This window comes from Corvus moneduloides, chromosome 4 (genome assembly GCF_009650955.1).
Source record: "Corvus moneduloides isolate bCorMon1 chromosome 4, bCorMon1.pri, whole genome shotgun sequence".
Classification (NCBI taxonomy): Eukaryota; Metazoa; Chordata; class Aves; order Passeriformes; family Corvidae; genus Corvus; species Corvus moneduloides.
In genome coordinates, this window is record NC_045479.1 from 19,217,249 (window position 1) to 19,236,246 (window position 18,998).

The window sequence follows — 18,998 nt, forward strand, 5'->3', positions numbered from 1 at the left end:
ATGCTACTTCCTTACAGAGGTTCATGTCAGTTCAAAAGTATCAAACATGTAATTTCAGTCTTCCTTAAATTTGCTTCTTAGAACAGTGGCTATGGGATATTCAGTTCTCCGGCAGTCAGAGTGCCACCATGGGTTAGCTTTAACTCCAAACCTCAATTTCCAAAACTCTCCCCTTAGGCTAGCAGGTTGATATAACTTCAGCAAAATTAGTTTTGGAGAAACCTGAATTGCAGAGACTTCGGAAGAATTTTCATTGTCTTGTTTAGAACGAGATATAGCAATAAAATAGAACCACAACTTTGGTTTACAAAGTGTAACTTTTATTATACAGACTGCTTAAATGAGTTTCCAAATATAGATTTTAAAAAGTCATGAGTGTTTCAATATATACATTCTGAAATAACATTATCGCATTTACATTTGAAATACTTATTGCTAATATGTTAATATTTGTTGTGTTTTACCAAGTGTTAACTATTAAGTATTCTTGTTTATGTATTCAATAGTAATTAACCCATCATCAAAATACCATCTCTAGACATTCTCTAGTGCATATATGCTTTTGTAGGGATTCAGGCATTACTCTGATTTACAGGTTATGGAGAGCATAAATACATCTGCAGGCTTCAATGGGAGCCATGCTTAAGTTACAGCAGAAAAAAAAAGCAGGTAACCTACTGAAGTGCCATAAACAATGAGGAGAGAAGGTACAGACTCAGTCATAAAAGCTAACAAACTTACACACTTGGAGCTTCAGTTTTTGTCTTCTCTTGGTCGCAGCAAGAATGTGGAATACCAGAAAGTTAATGACTGCCTGGCACACAGCACTCTGGTATAATCACAACAGTCTGGGGAATTCAAACAGATTGAGAAGGATTTCATGGGGAACAAATTGTATTAAAGAAGATTCTTTAATGAAGTATCATTTTTTAGTCATGGAGCACATTAAGTAATTTTGAGGGGAATCTTCAGGACATGTCAGGCTCCTAGTGCATTTCTTTATTTTGTTCCTCAATGCATACCTCAAGAGGTGGCAAGGTAGTTTGATCATTAAACAAACTGAATTTTAGCTTCTTTGCTGAAATTATCAGCAAATACACCAACTTGGAGGTGATTTCTCATCCTAAGCAAACTGCTCAGCCACAGCTTCTTTTGAGTAAGGCCAACAGAAGTCAGAAAATGGTCTCAACTGACCGATGTAACAGTGAACAAGTAATGAGATTCCATTAATAATCTCTAAGTCCCTTGCTTTTTTCCCAGTGTCATTTTCAAACCACTCTTGCCGTGTCTGTAGCTTTCTACAACACTGCACCCTGATTCAATAAATCAACTCTTCGAGAGCAGGGGTTTCTTTACCAACTTCATACAGACTCTAACGTGGTACTGAATAGTGGTGTATGCTTTCAAAATAGATTCAAAATGCATTTTAATGTATTTTTCACTTGTATTTTAGTTTTTCTCAAACCTGAGTATCACTGATGTGCAATCACCGTAAGAGAGCTGACTTATGTGTAATTCTTGTTGCACCACTGCAGATATAGAATATTGAGAAAATAGTTCAGTTCATCAATGAAACATTTTCATTTTCGAAAGTGAATTTACCTTTAAGTAAAGGAAGAAGGGGCAGAAAGAAGGCAATTTAGGTTAGAAGTGTTACGTAGAAAATCTAACAATGACCAGAATGCAGTTTTAGAGACCTGGAGGTTTAGAGGTGTGGAATTCTTGGAGCTCTACAAAATAATTTCAGCAGAATCAGAAATGAATCTGACATGATGCAGCCTAAAAACTGCAAGGATCTCATGATTAATTTTCATGGGGAAAGGGTTCAGGTTGAAACACTTTGCCTGTTCAAACCTTCCAGAAGAGAGCACAGAGGAGCTTAGTTCTTAAAAATGTCATTAGATAAACCATGCCACCCATATGATCCACATCAAACCATTGTCTGCTAAAGCTCCAAACACATGAGCACCTAACAAAGGTTTCCAAAGGCTGGAATCAGTCTCTTCAGTCACTGAATGAAGATTCACTATCAGAACTGTCTTCTGCTTTGCCATCATCTCCCCAGGCAGGCACAGGGGCATCTGGGGTCCTGCAGGCAACAAAAACATTCCATGTTGCAAATCCAGCTGAGAACACAAGCAACTCAGCACGTAACACCACTGTCCTTTCACGACAACTGCAGGCACTTTATTTCCACAACATTTGACACATTAACTGTTTATGGTTCACAAACTCACACCTTAGTGGTATTGCTTCACCTACAACTGAAAGACAAACACTACAAACTGTAACTCACTGGACATCAAAACTCTGTAGACATCAGTGTGAATGCATGCCTTTGATGCCATCAGAAATGATGACAGATCATTAAGAAGTGGCAAACACTTGTAGAAAGAGTTGAAAGCAGGCAATAATGATTAATTCAATTTTTTTTAATCTTCAGAGGTTCTAGGGCTGAAAGGAACATTCTGTACACCATTGAGCAGTGTAAATAGTACATGAAAAAAATAAGACAGGAAATGAACAATATTGTATCCAACTAAAACTGCAGGGATAATTTAGAGAAGTAAAAAATTACTCAGAGTGGAATTTGGCTAGAACATTGGGTTAAATTTGACATGCAAGAACAGCCATGGGATTTTTATTGACTACAAATGATCAGACCTCTTGTATTTAGTTTTAAAGAGAATATTTAGGATGGATCTTAACACTGTGGCAAAATGTTTGCTTGGGGAATCTACTGGAAATGAAGATGAGAGAAGCAAGCCATCTAAAGACTAACTAACATTACTGCCTGAAGATGCTGGCTCTCCATGGATGTATGGAGAATATGTAATGAGTTTGACATACAAGCAAGACAGAGCCTGGTGAAGTCTGAAAGCAAGGTAGAAAATACACACATAAGTATACTTGGGGAAAAATGACATTCAGAGAAATGCACTTCCCGTATGACAGTTAACATCTCTTGGATAAAATATTACATTTTAAACTAAGATGACAGTTGTATTAATCATCCTGTTCTTATTTATCTTGGGGGCATAGACTTTCTTTTCCAACATTAGTTCTGTTTAGTATAATTTCTCTGTTGGGAATCCCTGAGGTAACTTTAAAGTGTTCCTAAACATTTTGCATGAAAAGATGAGAAGGGTATTAAAGAACTGCAGAAGAGCCTTCTCCCTCCCCCTTGCACACCTCTAAAACAAATTAAGAAAGCAATTGCTTTCTCATGCAAATACCACTTCACAATATTATTCCTTGTTGCCATGGTAATGACAAAACAGAAGAGCTGTGCAAAGACATGTGATCTGGAGAGAGCAGAGCAAAACCTCTTATTAAGAAGAGGAAGATGGCGCTGAATTCCTTTAGCTCATGAGAGCAGGACAAACTCTCCTGGAATTGAAGACAGGCAAGAGAGGAAGGATAAGAAACAAAAGTCAAAGATAGGTAAATCGGGAGCTTGATAGAATAGGCAGTTACAAAACACTGTAGAAAGTTGAGAAAGGAGCAATAACAGAAGTGGAATAGCCAAAAGGAGAGTGTAGAAACAACACTATATTATTAGAACTAGCACATCTACAGCCACAAAATCCCATGCTCAGCCAACGGCAAGGAGCTGGGGGAGCCTGCAGCAAGTGACCAAGCACACAGCCACGTGTACATTTTCCTAATTTTTTCTGGGACTGAGTGAGCAGACCTAAGGAACCTGAAAACCCAAGAAATGTGCCGTGAATGGGAAGATATATATATAAAAAGAAGACTATAATATTAAGACAAGAAAGCAAGAAAATTAAGTCACCCCTGACACCTTAGAATGTTCTACATTTTGAACCCTGCCAAATCATCAGCTTTCTTTAAACAGTTTTCAAACCAATAACATTTTAAAGAAAATCTGACTAAGCATTACTGTTGCAGAGATCTTTGAAGATGAACTTTGAGATCTAACCCCAAACATATTCTGTGAGCCTCCACCCACAGCAATAATGTTTCTGTCTTAATGCAAAATAGACAATCGAAAAGCAGACACTTTTTAAAAAATTGCTTTTGAAATTTAACCTATTATCTTTTTGATTTATCTACTATAAAAATGCACCCAAACATGAAGAAATAGCAGCACTTATAAAAAGGTATGGACTTGAAAGCACAGCAAAAAATACAACACATTTAACACACATATAGAAAACCCATGTTTGCTAAAGCTACCTACAACTTGCACAGGGTCTTTTTCTTATTTCTCATTCAATCAGTAAAAATATCAACTGAAGAATACTTACTTTAGGCTTATTTAGACACCAGGAAGTAGTTGGGAGCTAAAGTGACTCATCATATGATGACACTTCAGGTTTATTTTATTTAACAAGTTGCTAGTTTCAGAAAAAGCCTTTACAAAATGTAAAAAAGACTTCACTGGAAAAAAGGACTTTCTAATATCCTGACGGTTTCTGAAGAGAATGCAAAAGTACTTCAAACACTTTGGTGGCTATAATGTAAGAATGAAAGTTAATACTTTCATCAGTTTAACAAATTCTGTGAAATAATCTAGTAGAACTAAATTAAATGTCAGCTGTAAAGAAAGACTAAAATTAATGTTTATGGCCAGATGAGAAGCTTTGAAAATTACTATCTATTCTTAGTAGTCTTCACATCAGGTTAACTCAATCAACAGCCAAAATTTTAAACTGCTGACTTCAATTTACACTGTCAATTTTGAAGTCAAGTAGTGCACTCCATCTACTGAGAGAATCTGGAAACAACTGCATTGTCCCTCGTGCATCCAGCAAAATAAGACTGAATTTGTTCTTACTACTCTACAATAATGACTTTTTCTTATTGGAGTGTTGAAAAAAATTTCTGGGAAATACCTCATAGTCTAAACAGTGCAGTGAAAATGGCTACTGACCTTTCATCTGAGTCCTCATTGCTAAATGCACATTGTCTAATGGTAGCTTGTCACTGCTACAACTCACACCACCTTCAACAACCTTTCGTTTCTCCAAGTTTTTTAAACACATGGTTGCACTCCAGCCCTATGGAGAGTCACAAATTACTTACTCGAGAAGATCTGGATTTAGCCCCTCAGAAATCATTTTGTTTCGTATTGCCATTACAGGAACACCCTGTGTAGCAGGAGGAAGAATAATATAAAACTACTGGACACAAACAGGTGAATTAAATTACACAGGTACTTTTAAACCACACTTTGATATAAATTGATGCATGTCACTTGTCGAACAACAGCATGGAACAATAATCTCAGTTGCCATCAACAAGAACCTAGAAGCAAGAAATTATTGAGATTAAAAGGCCCTTTTAACCCCTCTTACATTTATGGCAAAACATCTAGAGAAAGTTGCAGGGAGAGAATCAAGACTGGATAGATATACTTGCAATTCATGCAAACAGAATCATGAAGTTGAAGTTATCTGTATGGGTAAGAATGTGAAGAAAGCACAATGTAGCACAAGACAGCAGAGAAAAATTGTGCTAGGAAAGACTTGGGCATGCTGAAGGTCCAAGAGAGAGAGGAAAACCAGGGAAGTACATCTGCTACCACTCCAGAAGGATCTCTTAAGGCAGTGCTAAAAACTGGAGAAGTCTAAAAAGCATGGAGAAAAAGGCAAACAGGACATGAGAACAGAAGCACAATTTAAAAGCGACTTCTCTGAATACAACTGCTTGTGCAGTCAGGCTTGTATCTTCTGTGACTTGTGGACAGATTTCAGTCAACTATGTATGTGTTAAAAAAATTCCTTCCCTTCACTGCAAGTCCTTCCACAGCTTCTGCACTTTATTTTATTCATCAACACCTAAACATCCCCTCATCTTGGATCACATATCCAAGACCCACGTCCTCTCATCAGATACATTCCAACAAACTGCTCCTATGTTTCCCCTAGAGCTGCTCAAAGGCAACTTGTTGCTTTGCCATCTCCTGTTGGAAACCATCAGAAATACCATCTGGATCACTCCATGACAACATAGGATACAGAAAAAAACAAAAAAGAAAAAAAAGAGGATACAATTTCTGATTTGAAAGGGACAAAGCTACTGGTGGTCTAAGAAATTCTAAATGCAAGTGGCATAGGACTAGTATCTTTTGTGCAAAAGGAAGTAAAATAATGATAAAATAAAGGGCAGCCATGACTAATGTTCCAGAGAAAGATGTGATACTAGTGACAGTTCCACTGCAAGAATCACAATTAAGGCTTGTGCATGAGGATTGTGGAACAGCACACACAGGTACATAGCTCAAGCAATCTATCAGACATAATGTCAAAAAAGGTCACTCAAACAGTTGCAATGTATTAGCTTGAAATAGAAGAACATCTCAGTACTTCCCAACTCACGTACAGTACAAAGGTGAATATTTGAGTATTTCATGACAGTTTAAAAAAATCACTTATTCTAGTACAGATTTGGACATAAGGGATTGCGTGTCTATACATCATCTTGTAATAATGCTTTTCCTCCTGCTTGACTGCTCTTAAGGTACTTTTCCCCACCTCAGAAGTCACTGGGGAGTTGCTTATGCATCAACTCAAACCAGGTGAAAACAGAATTGAGTCAGATCAGGCAAAGCAGAACTCATATTTGCTCCAATCAAAGGGAACTTGGTATAGGACTTCTAAGAATGGGTTGTTTCCATGTTCACACTTGGAGTATGTTTTATTCCAACATTGTGTGCATTAAAATCTACAAGAAAAAAATCCTCTCAGTATCCTCATATATCATAGATTCACAAAACTAATCTGAAGTTTAATCAAAATGCCCTTTAAGAGTAGGCTTTTTATCTGAAGGAAAACAATTAAGATCGTATCTGTACCTGTTTAGAATACAATCGGGGCATTACAATTCCTTTACCTTTCATGCTTTCCTAAATTTTAATCTGCAAATATGGTACTGCTTTTGTATGATTTCTTGGAATACTGTTGGAAACTTTAAGAAGTAAGAATTTAGTATCCTCAACTGCACTCCACCAAAATGAGTTTGTCACAATTTCATGGAAGAGCTACTTTTAGTGTAGAATGGTGCTCTTTTTACTACAAATACTGTGAACAATAAATAAATTATCAGTTCAAACAAATCTTCATCTGGAAACTTAATTTGGACAAATAAATGACATAACTGAAATACTTGACCGGACAAGGAGACAAGTTTGGCAAATACAAAAACACACATTAATTTGTAGTATGTTAGTTTGACTTTCCTACCACACTGTTTACAACTGGCAGAGGAGTCACCAGGAACTGCCAGTACACAGGAGAAATGTGGAAAGTGAGATCTCACTCCTCTAGCAGTCACAAAAAAAAAAAAATTCAAAGTAATTAGACCATCCAGCACTTTCAAATCCACTTTGAAGTCTGGCATTAAATCAATACAGAAACACAGTGTTCTGCTCTTTGCTACTATCCCATTGGTAGGTTTTCCAATGGTTTGTAATAAGCTATCCATAAAGTGCCAATTTGTGATTCAAGTGAAAAATAAGGTTTGGAACATCATTCAAGGGATGAAGCAGACCAATCGTAATAATTTCTCTGAAGACTGAGTGAAACCATGAAGTTAGTTTTAACACAAGCAAAGTTTTATTAATACTATGACATAGTCATACTTTCCAGAATTATAATATAGATTTTAGAGGAAAATTTCCACTGACAAATTGAAAATAAATTGAAATAAATTCTTTGTTTCCAATCCCATTTTTAATTATGTGGATGTGAAATGAGCTCTTAAAAATGTCACAAAGAGCCTCCCATTCACCTTCTCATTCCTTCATTAGCTTTCACACAATTAAGCATTGAGATTGCATTCATTTATTTCCTATTTGTCTGTAGCACAGACCACAGCTAAAAAGGTAAACAAAACCTGCATCATGAATAACAGGAAACTGGAGTGGAACCAAACAGCGAAGCAATCCTTGTAACCTCTATTTTGGTCCTTACAGAAATATCAAGTACTGCTGTTCTGGACTATACTTGCAAAGCTGTATTTTGTACCCTACAGTAAAATCAAACTGTAATCATGTCTGTCTGCAGGGAATGACTCCAATTCTGCCAGGACAACTACACTTCCAGTGGCATCTTTTGTGCCTCCGGCTAATATCACTTTGCATTTACACATTTCACACCTTCAGTTCACAAGTATACCAGCAGAATTTTGTAGAAAGATCTTGCCAGAACCTGTCTGAGGGAATATATTACACTAATTCATTTATTAGAGAAAATGTGCTAGAATATTGTGATGTTATCCTAGCCTAAAGATTACTGTTACAATCTATGTGTTCCGACATTTAACGTCCGCTTACAGCTGTGTGTAACGTTCCACCTAAAAATAACATCATAGCCAAGGAATGACATGAGAACTGACTTACCACTTGTACCATTTTGAGATATCTGGCATATCTTGGATCCTTGGCCACAGTTGTGACATTTTCTGTGACTACCTCCGTCTTCTGTAACCCTTCTTCTTGTGTGTTGTTCTGCTGTATATGAAGAACAAACCCTTTAATGGTTAGGTGTACACACCAGACCCATGGAGAGATTCCAACCCATAAAACTGGATATTGAATGGTAAAGTGCAACTCTTCTTCATCAAGATTATTCTGATTTACACTCACAGAGAGAGATTTTCAAGACATATGAAATCACAAAATCCAGCTCTTTTGTTGTTCAGTTAGAGGAGTGTCTTTCTATTTTTAGTTACAATTTTAAGTTATCGAACAACACATAAAAAACCAAAAAGCCCCTAATAACCCTGTTAAGTTGTATTTAATGAATAACACAGTACTAAATGTAAATGGTCTTTTCATAAAAAATATTTATAAGGATCATATCTATAAATCTCTTCCAGTAGTCCAATGCCTTTTTTCCTCAAAATATTTGATTCCCTGACAAGGGTTTCATACAGATCATGTAACTTCTAAACTATACTTTCGAGTATAAATCATTATTTAAAGGACAATGCAATGAAATCGAAGACTCCTTGAAAGTATTTAATTCACATAAATGAAAAATGACAAGAAGTTCTACTACTACTAAAAGAACACAGACAACTGTATTTTTTCTGCAAAACTAATCACTTGAAAGCAGCATTGGGAACATCCTTTCAGAAATAAATGAACTTTATATACTTTAATATCTGAGAGGAGGAACATTTTAAAGAAAATGAACTAATGGTGAGTTATTCTCTAACGTGGATGGAACATGCAGTGCTGTTCAGTGTCTCCCATGTGCTGCTTGCAAATCAGAGTTACAATCTTTGACAGGCAGGCAAAAGCAGCAGAGTGCTCCAGCTACTGTTTCTCCACAGCAACTTCCACCAAATAAGAGAATGCGCAGAGATCAGAATTGAAGATTCCATGAGAAGAAACTGTAAGAGGAAACTGGGAAAAGAACTCCATCTACAAATGGGCCAAAAGCCTCACTTAGTTAAGTGGTGATCACGGGATTTAAATGTCTGGCTTAAAAAAATCAACCAACCACACACATTAAACTCCCCAAAATGACAAAAAATTAGTTGCAGGGATAGGATCTTAATGCTGATTGCTTCTAATAAGCTGGCATTTCCAATACACGTAGGATAATATATAGAAAACCTTCAAGGTTATGAACTCTATAGAATAAAGCATGCTAGAAATTCCAATTTAAGCTAAAAGCTCACATTTGGAAGAAAGGACTTGGAATGATGTGATTTGAATTGTTATTTTCATTCATGACCTTCCCAGCCCCCTGATGTAATTCATGTTCATATTTTAGTGTGATTGAAGAAGACAAAGGAGAAATTTAGCATTAGATTTGACTTAGTTCTAATCATTTAGGCCACTGTATTGGGTTGACCCTGAGTTGATGGACAGTCTTTTAGACCAATGACGCTTCTCACAATTTACATATTTAAACCGCACGGAAAGGCAGGAATTGCCTTTTGTCCGCGCTCGCCTGCTGGAAGGTGGGGGGGCTCCGAGCCTCCCGGCCCCGCCGGGCCGGGCCGGGGCCACTGCCCCTTTCCCCCTTTCCCAACGCTGCGGCACGGACCCTGGGTCGCTGGGGGGGACTGTCCCAGAGCCGCAGGCAGCTCAAACCAGCCATGGACTGCTCACAGCTAAAACCAGCCATGGACTGCCCCAGCTAAACCCATCCAGCGCGGCTTCTGGGGACAGGCGGGTCCCTCTCCTCTCCATGCGGAGCCGGCGGAGTCAACGGGAGCCGGCGCAGCCTCCTTTCTGCAGCCAGCACACTTCGTGCTGAACTGAAGAAGACACCACACAGCCAGCAGCACAGAGGGAGCGAGGCTTTCCCCACCGTAAAGCCTGAACAAGAACACCCTTCAACATGGCGGCTCCAGAGTCAGAGAGAAAGGGAAGTGAGTCCCGTGGGACGGAGCTGAGCATGGCGACGGGAGAAAAGAGGGCGGTGCCGCGATTCTGGTGCGCAGCTTAAAAAACCTTCTTGAATGCCGTGGTAAGAAACTGTAATACCACAAACTGTTTGTCTCTTTAATCCATTTGAAGAACATGGGGGGATGGAGAATCCTCGTGCGGCCTCTGAAGATTGTGAAGAGTGCCTATGCCAGGCTATATGGAAGTAGTAAGAGGCTGTTAGAGACTTGTGGCAAAGAAAAGCCTTTGTGTGCAGGCCAAAATAACTTACCCTTAAAAAGATCAATAACCCCATGTGATGGCCCATGTTTTGCAGTGTGAAGGAATTGTGAGATTTTTTCATGGGAGAGATGTTTTACACACAGCAGATTGTTTGTTTCTGGGCGGGTCTGCTGTTGGTGGCAGTTTGGGAACCACGTGCAACTGAAGGAAAACCCTTTTTTCCTTAAGCATAAGAGAGAGACTTTTCAAGAACTGGAACACTGACTAACATCCCATGTTCTGTTATCCTTTGTGTGAGTTGGGTAAAAGGAGAGAAGTGCTGGAAAGGGGAGGGGGGATTTGCTTTAATTTCTTGTTATTTTCTCTTTACTTTTAATTCTATTAGTAATAAAACTCTTTCATTGTACTGCAACTGTTTAAGGTTTGTGCCTGCTTTGCTTTTCTCCTAATTCGTATCTCACAGAAGGAAAATAAGTAAGTAATGAATATTCTGAACCAAAACCACTACAACCACATAGTTAAGAAAGGGTATAGCCTTTTTTGTTTTAAGTCACTTGTTAAAACAGTGTCAGTAGAGAAAAACTTTTAGATTTTTACAGCTGATTGCTCACTTCCAACAGACTTGCTTCTTCTGTCTACTTCAAATGACACTAAAAACTTGACCTGGAGAGCTCTTTTCCTTCAAGGTATGAGTTATGCTTCATTACTTACCCCAGACTGAGGTGATACAGCTGTCTGTTGATCTGCAGCAGCCTGTGCCACGGGACCATTTGTAACACTGTTCACATTTGCACTGGACACTTCAAATTTGACATCTTCTAGGCCAGGAATTGAGGATAACTGAATGCAAAAAACATCATCAATTAAGCAATGAGCACATCATAAGACTATACGTACAACAAAATCTGCAGCATGCTGCTTACCACTTATTGTCCATGTAGGTTTTACATCAGCAAAATTGTAACTTTTTATCCCTAGTTTTGGTATTTTGATTGGGGGGGGGAAAAATCTTTCTATTCAGCTGCCTTCTACAATAAAACCCTCCAAACACTCCATTGGAGCTTTCACTGTTAACACAGGGTTTCAGAGGAGGAAAGGATTCCACACCTTCCTAGCATTTTGCTACTGCACTTATCAACCACATGAGAGCCATGCAATCTCTGCTACTTCCCCTACAGTGAAAGAAATCATGGCAAGAACAGCTCTATCACCTAACAGATGGGTGACTGGTTACAAATTTTTCAATTTTCTACATCTTTCACATTTTTTAAGGAAATGCTGAGAGTGGATACTAACACACTGCATATCTATTTGAAGGAAAATCTATTTAACATGATTATGAAGAATTCTGCAAAAATTAGCCATACTGATCATTCCTAAATATTTTGAAATAAATAAGAGTTAGTAAGCTCTGATTGTATTATTACACTATTTTTCCCCACCAAGATCTTAATGAACAGTTTCAAAATATTCCACCCTTGCTCCCAGAAAAGCCAACCGAAATTGCCTCCATCATTATTGAAAGAAGAACTGGTTAAAACTTTATAGTGGGTGGTTTATTGACCGTGGAATTTTGTTGGGGTTATTTTTGTTTTTTTTTTTCTTTTAGTAAATTATATACTCTATTTCCTACATAGGACCATAGATTAGATCCTTTTGTCATTTCAGCTAAAGAAGATAAATCAAACACATCTGCATTAGCTAAGATCCAGTTCAGGCCACATTTCAATATCAAAAGATTTACAAGGCTTCTATCTAGTTACTTATATCAGCTGAAGTCCTTACAGTCCAGTAACATACAAAGATACTTTTGTTTTACAAAGGGGGCAAGAATTTCCTTATTAGAGTTTGTATGGCAAAAAGTGCTCCTTTCCTGGTCCATATGCTTAACAAACTCAAATTTTCCCCTAGGTACTGTTGGTTCCTTTCTTCTGTATCAACTACATATTCAACTGTTACACAGTGTAAGGCATGCAAAGAGAGAATTCTTGATACCAGGATTTTATACAAGCTCCTTCAAATAATTATGAAAACTTATTTGCTCAATTCAGACTATAAAAAGGCAGGTAGTTCCCATAATCTAGGAGGCTGTCACTGTCAGAAGATGAAGTCTATATCCATACAAACCTTTGCATCCAGAATATTGAGTGTGGTTTCAATTTGTTGGATACGGAGAGAGAGTGCTGACAATTTCTACAACAGAAAACAATTAGGATGTGAAAACACTCCCTTACACACTTGTACATATAAACCAGTTTGCATCTAGTTTAAAAAAATCACTTTTGTCTTCTCCTGGCCAAAGGCAGAGTATAGTGCAAATGACATTATCACATTATGAAATAAATGAAGCAATGACAACCCTTTTTAGTACAGTGGCTACAGCAGTTCAAATTTTAAATAATTTTACTCTGCATTGGTTTTCCCATAGAAAGACTTGACAGAAGTGAAGACAGACTATGCACAAAAGAAAGCCAAAGTAAATAGAGTATTACTTGGGGCAACTGGAGAATAATGGTAGACATATTGCACTCTCCCAGTTACCAAAGGATCTTTCTTCAGAACTTTTTATAAATGTAGAAGACGAAAAGAGATGATGTGTGCGTATGTAACTGAGCGAAAACAGTATCAGAGAAAATCTGATAATTAATACAGCAGGTGATTCAAAGTCCTATACAGTAAAAAACCACAATGAATCAGAACTAACCACACTTCACATGCTCCAGGCGCACCTCAATCAAATTTTGACTTTTTTTAAAATACAACTTAAGTTTTTCTAAATTACTCCATAAGAACTGCCAGTCTTTTAACTAATCACTACCATACTCCACCAGACCTGTCCAAGTGAAGTTGGCTAGAGTGCTGGCTGGCAGATATGTACCATTCTGACAGCTTTCTGGCACCTTGGCAAGATTCTGCCTGGCTCTGAAGCAGAACTTTAACACCCTAAGAAAATGGCAGTTCTGCCAATATGCTAGAAAGAGTAGAAGGAGACTGACAGGAGTTAGTCTTTTTGGATAGTGCACTGACTTGTTTACAGATGGTCCTTTGTTCATGAAGAGGAGTCAGTTCCTATTGGAAGGAACTATGTGTCCTACATGTAGCTGGGAAAGGGGTAGGAAAGATGTACAAAAGACAATTACGCAATTTTATGGGTCTATTTGACTAGACAAGAGCCAAGAAATTTAGAGTTAAGGATGGTGTCAGCCCCGATTTTGAGTTTCTTGGCATCTGTTGACTTAACTGCGACCTTTCACATTAAAAACACTTCTGTACTTCATAAATACAAAAAACTTCTCAAGGAGTACATAAAGCAACTATTTAGTCTCTTGGGTAACAACACATTTTGGTTAACTAATAACTGTTTTATTAGGCAGACTTCACAGTGCTGCTGCGTGCTCAAGGTGGCTTTAAATAGATGTGTTCTGATTTCCACAGTGCCCGTGGAAGAGGGAATACTGAGATCAGGTGACAACTGAGTTTTGGACAACTGACAACAGCATCAGGCAGTTACACTGTCCCACCTATCACGTTACAAGAAGTTTTAAAATCCAGGAAAAATGACTTTTTTCCTCTGAAGCTCCATATATTCATGTGGTAGCCAAATTTTATACTTGTCACGAGTCTGGCTCTAAACTTCACCAACAAATTAGAGAATTTCTCAGATTACACGGCTTAGGTTTATTGGATTTGACTGCTACCCTAGCTCAGCTGGCTAGAGCTGTATAGTATTCTTTGTTGAATAAACTAATGAAAAATTACAAAAAACCTCTGAAGACAAAAAGGTTACACTCAAAGCCACATTAGGAAACACCCTTTCTACGAGGGAGGAAGCACTCTTGTCCTGTTCAGCAGACAATTTTAATCTTTTCAGTCTGTTGTATTTCTATTGACTCCAAAGTCACCACATAAACTTACTAATCCTAAATATTTGTATTTTTCTCTCTTTTTAAAGGAAACTGAAGTTAAGGGCTTCTTGTTCTATGCTAATCACTTGCCAAAAATGTCCTTTTTTCAACATAAAAATTATTTACACTCGGAGCTCAGTGCATCACTCTTTTAAAGTACAGGTGATAAAATCTGAAAGTAAGTTTTGATGCACCATAGGAACATAGCATCCTTCTTCCATAACAAGACAAGAGCCAGAGATGAAGCTGCTCAGAGAAAATTTCCTGTATCACAAAGTTCAAGACTGTGCCAAATGCAAAAGTTTAAGGAAACAAGACTGAGTGTGGCACAATCAGGAGTTCATGTGGATCCCTCGGGGAAAAATTCTGTCTTAAGCGCTTACTCAAGAGAAACCTTGAACAGAAAGCAGACTGTATTTTTTGGTTTAAGCTACCAGTATTACTGCATCAAAAATATTTAAATGAATGGTTCTCATTTCTAGAATTTTTTAAACTGTATAAATGGACAGCTGGGAAAATAATAAACATACCTCTTCACAAACAGTAGAAAAGCGGTTGAGAAACTGCACTGTGTGAACCACAAACTGGTTTAGAAATGCTACAGTTCTTTTCTGCTGAATAGCAGGAACCTGCATTAAAAAATATGAGAAAATTAGGTTACACATCAATGTCATTTTGGATTCAAATATCCGTTTAAAAAAATACACATTTTTTAGAAGAAATTATTTGGAAATCTGTCTTAAGTGTGCCTACTATGAATGCATGCATACACAAACCATTTTCTAATACACAGATTTACATATGCATTCATACAAATCCCTTGCCACTAAAAATCTACTAACATGACAGCTGCGAATTTACAGGACACACAGAAAAAGCAACAAGACCCAATAAATGAAGGACTGTTACCTTAAAGAAACCGCCTTTAGATGAAATAGTGAATATTCCTGAAAATCAGTGTTGATGTTTTTTAAAAACAGTGAGGAAATGAGAATCTTTCCTTCTGGAGTTTAAGAAAGAAAAGCAAATTTGGCCAGCCGTACTAATACTCAGTTACAACTAACACCATGATGAAAACTAAAGTGTAGTGATGTCGCTGTCTAAGTATTTAGTGGCTACCCATACTGGTTCTTATTTGCAAGCCCAGACTACCCTAAAATTACCAAAAATTATCCTCCAGATCAGTTTTGATGCTCACATTCTTTTCAGACTAAAATGTAGAATCTCATGTTTGCCAAAAAGAATGGTGGTCATATTGTAACACAGCGTTGGTTGGCATTTTTATTTAAACCATTACAGAAGACTGGAATCAGGAACTTACACACAAAAGTTTAAGTAAAAAATTATAGTGCCTCAGAGTTAATAACCTTGGACAACTGCTTTAAGTCCTAAACTTCACAGACAAAATTAGCCTATGAAATTGTCATTGATTTAAGTGGAAGATTCACAAGGAATATTACTGGCAGCCAAGATTCTGCTGCACTTTTTTGGTGAATACAGTGACTCTAGTCTTTAGTCCTTGATTTATCAGTGCATTCAATATACAATTCACTATGGCAATCTTAAAACATCCTGGTTTTTCTGTGAGACTTTTGTTGCTACTATCTCGAGCCTTCACGCTGTGCACCTCTACAAGAGGATCTGCTAAAGTTCAATTCTGTGGTTCCAAAACTTGTCAAGCAGTGCTTATGACCTTAGCAGAAATTTGCAGGGTGGCACAGAGCATGGAAGAATCACTGGGTCAGTTGGAACTGTCCTGTCTTGATGCTCGGTATTTACAAAACTAAGTTTAAAAAGAAAGTTTCTACAACATTAAAAAACATGAATAAACAACTTTGCACGGGATTTGCCTCACAGATCCACGTTGAAACGGCTTAGTCTTTAAATACAACGTTATCATAAAACTTGTAGCAAAATGCCTCTGGCAAACAGCTGGAGACGCAGCTGAGGACCTGAGTCCGCTCGTTCCCGGGTGCGAGGGCGGCACCGCCACCCCACAGGAAGCTCCCCTCGCCCGCTGCCGCCGGGCCGGGCCGCGGAGCTCGCCCAGCACCAGGGCCAGCGCAGCCGCCGCCGGGGAGGAGGAGCGGCAGCCCCGGAGCTCCAGGCGAGCGCAGCCCGTACCTTGGTGAGGTCAATGTCGGAGCCCACGATGGGCAGCCCGTCCTCGTCCATGCCCACGGGCCGGGGCGGGCGCAGCCCCGCTCCGCAGCACGGCCGCACTCCGCAGCCTCGGCCCGGAAACAAACCCCGAGCTCCGCGGGGCGGGGCGCGCCCGCTCCCCGCGCTTCCTCCTGGGAAACGCAGTCCCGGGCCGGAGTTCTCATTGCCGGCCCAAGGATGAACCCCGAGTATAAACCCTGAGCTTCTGGGGTGCCTCCTTTGGTACCCGCTCTGTGTTGCACGTGGTGACAGTCGCTGAGGGGCTCCGGCCATGCCAGTGGGGGTCACACTGACACCCAGCACTCCACAGGCCTCAGGACGTGGCCCTGCATGGTAGTGTTTGGGTAGCGTCGTCTCCTGCGGTCAAACCTCAAGGAAATAATGAGAAAAGCCAGTGAAGGAACTGCTCCTGTGCCCATAAACAAAAATTTGACTGGGGAAGTGCCACACGTTGGATGTGGGGAGTAAAAATAAGGAATACGGAATGGCCCTGGGGTCTTCTGAAAAAGACAAGATTGGGGTGATCTGAAGTCCCTGTTTACAGCAGTAAGTCCAAATAGATTGTAGTGTATTTCCATATTTGGTGGAAGTTCTCCGTGGTTACATCTAAATACTGATAAATTTAATAAACCCTCCTGAATTCAGGGCACTGAAGAAACCACCATAATCTGAGGTTGTCCAGTGGAACCTTCTAATGTGATGAGATAAATAAAGACACACTAATTACTGTAATACTTTGAAGATTAGACCCCAAATGTGCTATGCTAATTTTGGTTTAAAATTTACCAAAATTCTCAGTTTACTTCCAAATTATTACAGTTTACCAAGCATTCTACGAATTCATATACAGAATCCATGGTGGCTGTACACAGAGCACTTAGTTCTGTTACTCAAGTTTCCATAAAATTCTCATTTATTTACTGAAGCAGCTTTTTGTGACTTTATTGCTTTCACAATGTATTTATTACTAACCTACTGTCTTATGCACATCATTATTACTCTCTTACTAAGATAGTGTAGCAAACTTTTTTGTCCATACTGCTTGAATTGTTGAACAACTTGTGATTCATACTGATGCCTTAGGTTTTAACTTTTGTATTTTTCAAATCCTGCACTGCTTAGTGGGTAACTCTGAAGTTTCATGTGGCCTATTAACTACTGTTCTCTCATGCTGGTTAGACATAACAACCCTCTCTAGGTTTGCTGTTCAAGGATAGCAGGCCCCAAAATGTGTAAACTAAAGCCTAGAGAAGGGGGGGGCGGGCAGCAAACTTGTGGTAATTACATCATTTACTGAAATTATAATTGGGGAATTAACCCTGATATGCAAATAGACCAAACTTATTAAAGTGTGAAGAACTCATGACTCAGCATCCATCTTGGGTGTAGCCTTTTGACTGCCCAGGGTGTACCTTTGAAGGCCCTTCAAATACATACCGACTTTTATTCTCTTATTTTGTCTAGTCTCTGTTTTTAGGTGGCCACCTCAAGGCATCAATACTATGGTTGGGAACACTGACATGTTGTTGGCAATTTCTCACCTCTCCCAAAGGAAGAGCAGCAGACTAACCTAAAAAATTCAGTGGGTTTAGCTTTCAATTCCTAGCTTACAGGAGTTGTGCAAATTTGTGTTAGGCAACAGAGCTGTTTGTTTAACTTATCTGAGTTATTTAGCCACCTTAATTACCTTAAAATCCAACTAAATTATATTCAAGAAGAATTAATCTCATTTATCATAAAGTGTCTATAATACAATTTTTCCAGGCAATGGCAATGAAAATTAATGTAAATGCATAGTCAGATCTTATCAGAATGTCTTAGTCTGTAAAGCTGGGTAAGAAATCTCCCAAGAATATGCTCTTCTGTGAACTTTCTGGTACTTCCTGCTTTTAATTTGGCCAAAAATACTGCATAGAAAAGTGCAACACAGCACTTTTTCCTCCCAGATTGAGTTAGGAAATGCAGGGTATGAAAAGTGAAAAACAGAGAACAGAGGAAAATTATCCAAATTTTCCAAAACCTCTTTAAAAAGTTTCAATTGAATTAACTTGTTCAACTGTAACTATAAATGACTGAACTCCCAAGGAGAGGATTTATAAAAAATAATTGAGTGATAATATCCAGTTTTACAGTGTGTACAACTGGAAGTGTATTTCATACCAGCACCCATACTGAATGATAAATGTCAGACTGAGGAAAAAGCACTGTACAGTATTTAACAGCTGGCAGTTAACACCCTATGCATGAGTACATATATATGCTGGCATTTAAAGGCCCTGCCGTGTAGCTCCACCTTCCAGTGAAGGAAAATAGATTAAAGAGTGTTTAAGAGTTAGCAA

General features: G+C 38.6%; 1 protein-coding gene across 5 annotated transcripts; it reads right to left on the reverse strand.

Moving 5' to 3' along the window:
* Positions 1–298: 298 nt before the first annotated feature.
* WASHC3 (WASH complex subunit 3) lies at positions 299–16,754 on the reverse strand. 5 transcript variants are annotated; one of them, XM_032106797.1, is made up of 7 exons: positions 16,621–16,754; positions 15,027–15,125; positions 12,719–12,784; positions 11,303–11,431; positions 8,366–8,473; positions 5,050–5,114; positions 299–2,089 (listed from the first exon to the last, which is right to left on the reverse strand). In XM_032106797.1, exons 1-7 carry the CDS (start codon positions 16,669–16,671, stop codon positions 2,005–2,007), a joined length of 603 nt encoding a protein of 200 aa, XP_031962688.1. In that variant the 5' UTR covers positions 16,672–16,754; the 3' UTR covers positions 299–2,004. The 5 variants fall into 5 exon arrangements, with proteins under 5 accessions (XP_031962688.1, XP_031962687.1, XP_031962691.1 ...); XM_032106796.1 differs by having other exon boundaries at positions 8,366–8,476; XM_032106798.1 differs by lacking the exon at positions 299–2,089 and adding an exon at positions 2,096–4,981 and having other exon boundaries at positions 5,018–5,114; positions 8,366–8,476.
* Positions 16,755–18,998: the final 2,244 nt, after the last annotated feature.